Here is a 7,233-nt window from a genome sequence, read left to right as displayed (position 1 = left end):
GACGCTACGAAAATTTTACCTAATATTACTTTCTCTTCAGTTTTATACTTTGTTACTATTTCTTTTTTCATTTATTTATTTCTATTATTTTCTTGTTGAATTTGTCAACAAATTTGTTTTATTCATACTTATTGTTAAAATCTATTGTAACAATATGATAAACATTGCATAGTTTCCATGTGTTTCTAGTTATTTTGAATACAGGAGATGACGTCATACTGATAGCAAAGTAAACACAACAGTCTAAATAATTTTATCGCATGTTCAATCTAATGCATTCCGATGGACATTGACCGTCATTAAAAACCCATAAAAATTTTTGGACAATGACTCATCTTGATAACTAATGCGATTGTTATTTTTAGAAACTAAACTCTTTTTTGATCCCGGAAAATAACAATCAAATCGTTAACCCTTATCGTTGATTTTCTCTATGGTGAAAGTTCAGAGTGACGAAATACGATAAGCTTGTGAGAACATAGAATTTTTCGTGTGAAATATTTCGATATATCGTTTTTCGTGTGTTGTAGTAATATTATCGTGAAAAATATTTATTTAGTGTATAAATTCTATCAATATTTATGTGTGGCATTAGTGAAATTCAGTGAAAACGTTTTCTACAACATGGCGATGAATTCTCACACCGAACGTACGTATTTTTCGAACATCATTTATTATTCATTATTTCTATAGTATTTCTTTTATATTATACTCATATAGCTAAAAGATTTAGAAATGTAATATTTTCTATCGTAAAATGTATCGTTTATAAACATTTTCTATATTTTTTTCTACCTAACTTGTATTGTATAGGCTATATCTATATATTACGTTATGGCGGCAAATTTGAATTCTGTTTGAAAATAGAAAAGTATGAATGAAACTAAAACAATTATTAAAAGATTAATGTAAAGATTAATTTAATATTCAACTTATCTAACATTTTATACGTTATCTTTATTATCGTGTTATGGCGGTAAATTTGAATTTTGTAAATATTAAAATAAAAAAGTATGAATGAAACTAAAAAAAAAAAAATGATTCAAAAGATTAAATCTAAGGATTAATTTACAATTTTGTTCCTTTTTACAAATAAAATCAATTGTTCATTGAAATATTTTCAGAACGAGTAATGTTTCGAATTCCAAAATCAACAATGTCTACTTCAACGATAAAACCATCAACAAAAACACGTAAATGTTCTTACGGATCGTATGAATGTTTACAACCTTGTCATGAAGGATATTCATATTGTTTAAAACATATACTTGAAGATCCAAATGCTCCTTTTAAACAATGCGCATTTATTTATAATTCTAATGGAAGAAAATGTCAAAATCCAGCACCGAAACTTGATAAAAGAGATATTTCGTAAGTTTATAGTTCTATTGATAAAAACTTTGATTATATTCATTATAATATTAATAAAGATAATTTTGTTTATTAGTTATTGCATAGAACATACTAGAAAAGCACAAATTGCTCGTATTAAATCAACATCACGTCATTCATTACCTCAAACACCAGAAATATTGTTATTAAATTTGAGTCATTATGTCAAACCAACTGACTCAAGTACAGAAGATACAGAAGATGAAGAAAATAAAGTTAAAGCATTAGATCCATTTAGTAAGTATTTTGATGATTAAATTCTTTACATTCCAATATTTTTTTTTTATAATAATAAATGAAATTATTATTACATTGAAATAATCTCAATCATATTTATATCATAAATTAAATTTAATATAATATATAAATAAATATCTGTAATTTTTAGATGAAATCGATGCTTATAGGGTGAACGCAAGTGGAGTGTGATATTTTAGATTATGCTAGTTCATCCGATAGTGATGTTGAACCTACTACAGTAAGTGATACTTTAAAAAATGCTTGTCTCGATGATAGTGATAACGAAAGTTTGCATAGCCCTCAAGAAGATCCATTGAAGTAAGTTTACGTTGGTATGTTTAAGAGAATCAAACTTTCTACCAAAAAAACAAGAAAAATATATCTATCCTTGAATGAACTGCTAGCATGCTTAAGCCTGTGCCGTCTTCTATTGATTCGTATATCCATAAACCCTAAAGGGTATTTACGAAATTCCTGATTTTCTACGCTTTCCCCTTAAATGAGAAAAAGATATAAATCCCAGGGGGTACTTACGAAATACCTGATTTTCTACGTTTTTCCCGTGTTGGATTTTTTTCTCCAAATAAAAATTTCAACATTTTCTTCTTACTCTTTCTTACTCTTTCTTTTTTTCTTGTTAAGCTGTAGTTAATTGATTTTTAATTTGTTTTTAATTTGTTTTTAATTATTATTATTTTTTAATTTATTTCTATCTATCTATCTATCATTCATCTTGGTAGTTGCTTTATGCACAAGAATAAGATACTTTCTACTTGTTAAATTATTAGTATTTATTTTTTAAGACACGCAGGAATATTTACGGCAGAGGAAGTTATTTACATTGCTAGAGAAAAATTAATACGTCTTCAGTCACTTTACATTGATCAATTTAGAAGATTACAATATGTATTGAGAGAAAAGAGACGTAAATATCTACACGCTTTGAAAAAAGAAAAAGAAACCGTTTGTAAGTAAACGATAATATTAATACAACAAACAACAAAATTATACAAAAATATAAAATATCAAAATTAAATATTAATTACATATATACAGGTAGTATACATGATCAACCGAAAAAAACGGCTAAGGAAAAAAAGATTTACGAAAAGTTGAAAGCATTGAATCGTTATCATAGACGTAGTGGTGTAGAAGCTATACTGTATAAAAAATCTGTAGAACGTCGAGCACAGGTAAATGTAAAAATATATTTCGAATAAAGAATTAACATATTTCGTAATAATTAATTAATTAATTAATTATCAATGTTTAATAATAATATTTTAGGTATCAGAAGGAACAACGCAAAAACAACCGAATGTATCTAAATGCATATTTACAGAAGGTGGTGTTAAATGTGGCGAAAGAACACTCCCTTCCGCTAAACATTGTCGTAAACACATTCTCAAAGTATTATTATTTTAATCTTAACTCTATTTAACAAATCATAGTTAATAAAATAATGATGACAAGAATCATTTACATTTTCTTTTTTTAGGATCAACATCAAGTTTTATTCAAAGCTTGTGGTGCAGTGCATGCCGACATTGAATGCCACGAACCTATACCGGTCATATACGATTCTAACTGTATATTTCATATGAATTTACCACCCCCATGTAAATTAGAACCAATTAAAGTAAGCTAATATATTATAAATTAAATATTAATTACACTCTAGCAATGTATTTCTTATATACAGTTTATATCAAAGAATAATTTGTTGTTGGTGGTTATTAGATTGAAGAAGAAAAATCTACTGTACAAGAATTATCATCAATGATCGATAATCAATCAATGGAAATTGACGTAGTTGGGGAAACTCAAGAGATAGATCCAGACGATGATATGGCTGGATTAATGAGAGAAATGAACGATACTAGTCATATAAAACCAACATTCAATGAAAGTTTGAATAGCGAAGCTAGTACAGATACAGCATTCAGTTTATCAGCTCAAATGAGTGACAGGGATGAACTAGTTTCCATGTGACGACATGATTTTTTATATTAATTTCAAGTCTCATTACTGTATAATAAAAAAATATTCATACATTAAGCAACATTCATTATTATTATTTTCGTTGTTATCCTTTTATTAATTGAACGACATAACAATTTCATTTAATTTCAATACGAATCAAGCAAAGCTCCTTCTTCTTCTTAATATTTATATTTGTTATTAAAAATTTTGTAACAGATTTCTATCGATATATGTATAGTTTTAATTAAATATGATAATAAATTATTACAAATGTGTGCTTGTGTGTATGTGTGTGTGTGTGTGTTTGTAATAAAAATTATAAATTGATGTTACAAATAATATTTAATAATTTTATCCTAAAATTTGTTGTTTAAATTTTTTGTATAAAACGATTAAAACAATTCTAGAAAAAGTATACTACTACTATACATTATCGATGAAACTTACAATACTTTTTTTCTGTAAAAATTTCTTCTATAAAAAAATACACGAATACATCTACACCATGTATATATTTGTTATCGCATAGTTCCATCTAATGTACCTTGACCGTTATAGAAAACCATTAAAATTTTTCGACGATGATGAATCATCACAACGACGACGACGACGACTAATGTCGATTGCTTGCATTAGAAAGAAAATGAAAATGAAAATGAAAGTATTGATTTTATTATTGATACTATTAAATTATTTAATTAATTGACAAATTATTACGAACAAATATAAATATTTTATTGTGAATTAATTCAATAAAAAAAAATTCTGTTGTATTTCTAAAAAAAAAAAAAAAAACTAAGATATCAATAATATTCATTTAATTAATTGCGAAAATTATTTCGAACAAATGTAAATATTTTATTGTGAATTAAATTAATAAAAAAAAAAATTCTGTTGTTGTTGTTTTATTCTTTTTTTTTTGTTTTGTATTTTTAAAAAACAAAGATATCAATAATATACTAGTCAAAAAAAAAAAGAAAAAATCCTATTAGCGAGTGAAAAAGTGAAATGATAATACAGAGAAGAGTAATAACACGTTTTTACACACATGCATATTTTATATACAAATAGTAATAATAATATTATACAGTAAAAGGTAGTATCACAGCAATTATGACCGCATACAATATGTGCTTAAATTTATTTCATTGCTTAAACCCTTACAGCGTTGTTGTTGTTGTTGTTGTTGTTGATATAGATAGATAGATAGATAGATAGATAGATAGATAGATATACATGTGATGTATGTGTGAGATTTTCAGTTCAATGGTATACATGTTTATCAAGTTTTATGATGAACGAATGAACATATGTAAGTGAAAGATAAATTTCTATGTTTTATACATGTGTATCATTGAAATATTTTTTTATTTATTTATTTATAACTTTATGACAATTATGAATTATAACTAGGGGGTTGGGATGGATGGTAAATTATATCAAATAATATTGTGACACATACACACACACACACACACACACATTAATATGACCCTCATCACACGTAATAAATTGAAATAAAAAAATATGTTTTAACATCTTAACACATCTTTTTTTTTTAATTAATTAATTAATTAATTAATTAATCTCTCATAACGAACAAATATTTTCTTTCACAAAATTATTTCTATACACTTTGTTGTTTTTTTTTTTTTTTTTTTATTGGTGGGACAGACAAGTTTCTTTTTATTTTTTCTTTTTTTTTTCTTTTTTTTTTTATATCAAAGTAACAAAAAAAAAAAAAAACAAAAAACAAAACGAAGCATAGTTTAATAGTAAAATATTATAAATATATAGTAAAATATATTAAGTCTATCTTGTGAACGTTTTAATTATTTCTATCATTGCAGGTGGTTGCTTTCTTTTAATGTTTACAAATTGAATGAATAATTTGCAGATGTATAAATAATCATAACTATCTTCTTCTTCTTTCTTTTCTTTTCTTTTTCTTATTTTTATAAAGATTGATGATGATGATGATGATAATTCATTTCAATATTCTTAAATACGATTAATGTTTATTACATATAAAATTCTGTTGTTGTTGTTTTTTTTTTGGTTTTTTTTTTTCATAAAATTCAGAGTGAAATTTATCAAAATATTTGAATTTTCATTTTAATCATTATTATTGAAATTAATGTGATGATAAATAACAAACAATGGGACAATAATTAATACATTTGTTTTTTTCTGATACAGCAATTAACAGAGTTTGGTTTGTTCAATAACTTAATAAATAAATGTAAATGCAATTTAGGATTAATATCTTTGAATTCGTTTTACTTGGATCCATTATTTAATCCATTTGATCAATTTGTGCTAACATTTTCTTGTTGTTCAATCTCACAGCTAAAGTTAAAGTTTTTTTTTTTTATTCGTTAAAGTCAGTTTTACACGTAAAAATAAACAATGGTATGTATATGTGTGAGCACCGGCGGTGTGTATGTAATGAATAAAAAAAAAATAAACAATAAAAAACATTAATTAAATACTGAAATCAAATGAAAAAAAAAAATGATTTTACATTTGTAATTGAATAAATAAACGATTACGAATGATTACGAAAGAATATGTGTGATAAACGTGAGATTATTTTTTTGTTTTAATAAATTCGATGAATTTGATTTGAAAACAAAAAATTAATTCTATTCTTTTTTTTTTTTTTTTCTACTAATATCATTTTCAATGTTAAAAATATCATATGGAAAAATGAGAAATTTTGAAGTATTGAAAAATCTTATATAGAAAAAAGAAAAAAAGAAAATGCATAAAAAAATTGCATTCAAATGCGAATGATAAATTATCTCCAGTGTTATTTCGAGTTATTTTACAAGTCAAGTAGAAATTGACAAATTCTATTTACTCGTTTCGTATAATTCATTTGTTTATATGTAGAAAAGATAATTGTCCATAGAAAATAGAAATTTATATAATAATAATATCGAATAATTTGTTAATTAGAAAAGCATCATCAAGTTGAATGATAAACTTATCAAATTTATATAAGCAATTTTGTTGTCTAAATATCTATCTTATTTTTAAATCAATGTTTAAACTAATATCATCATTTGAATTTAAGTAATTAGATAACTTACAAAATAATGGAAGCCACCAATTAATTAACCTTTGCTTATCACACTTGGTTCAAAGGACTCAGACCTTTCTTTCTTGTTTTTTTTTTTTTTTTTTGCAACTTGAATCTCATTTTTTTCTCAATTTGGTTCAAACTTTGGTAATTTTTAAACAAATTTTTCCATTTCATTTCAAGCTATAAAACTTATCTAGTCTTGTTAAGTAAATATTAAAGAAGTCTGACAAAAAAATGTTCAAGTAAATCTACGCAATAGTTCTTTTTTTTACAACGATTTTTCTCATCCGGGTCCTTTGGACCCATGTGTAGTAAGCGTGTTGTTACTCCAGGAAGAGTGATAAGCAAAGGTTAAATATTTTTGTTTATGTAATTGCTGCTATAGCTGTCTAATAATCATTTTTAAGAAATACATTAAATGTTTATTTAAAAGATTAATGTTTAAGTATATCATTGAATAAAAAAAGAAAAAAACCGAAATTTTGGTAATTAACAAAAAACAAAGTTTGTAAAGATAAATTATAAAAAGA

The 7,233-nt window shown here is 24.6% G+C and overlaps 1 protein-coding gene across 1 annotated transcript; it reads left to right on the top strand.

The window, feature by feature from the left end:
- Positions 1 to 250: 250 nt before the first annotated feature.
- dgt1 (KAT8 regulatory NSL complex subunit dim gamma-tubulin 1) lies at positions 251 to 6,130 on the top strand. Its single transcript, XM_015327791.2, is given in 10 exon segments — positions 251 to 649; positions 1,125 to 1,371; positions 1,448 to 1,629; positions 1,781 to 1,815; positions 1,817 to 1,950; positions 2,421 to 2,599; positions 2,689 to 2,825; positions 2,920 to 3,042; positions 3,131 to 3,271; positions 3,373 to 6,130. Coding segments are annotated over 10 exon segments (1,455 nt in total). The 5' UTR covers positions 251 to 624; the 3' UTR covers positions 3,625 to 6,130.
- The last annotated feature ends 1,103 nt before the right edge of the window (positions 6,131 to 7,233 follow it).

This window comes from Polistes dominula, unplaced genomic scaffold, assembly GCF_049000335.1.
Source record: "Polistes dominula isolate Pdom_NZ unplaced genomic scaffold, Pdom_raw_medaka contig_37, whole genome shotgun sequence".
NCBI lineage: Eukaryota > Metazoa > Arthropoda > Insecta > Hymenoptera > Vespidae > Polistes > Polistes dominula.
This window is presented reverse-complemented; position numbering and strand designations above follow the sequence as displayed.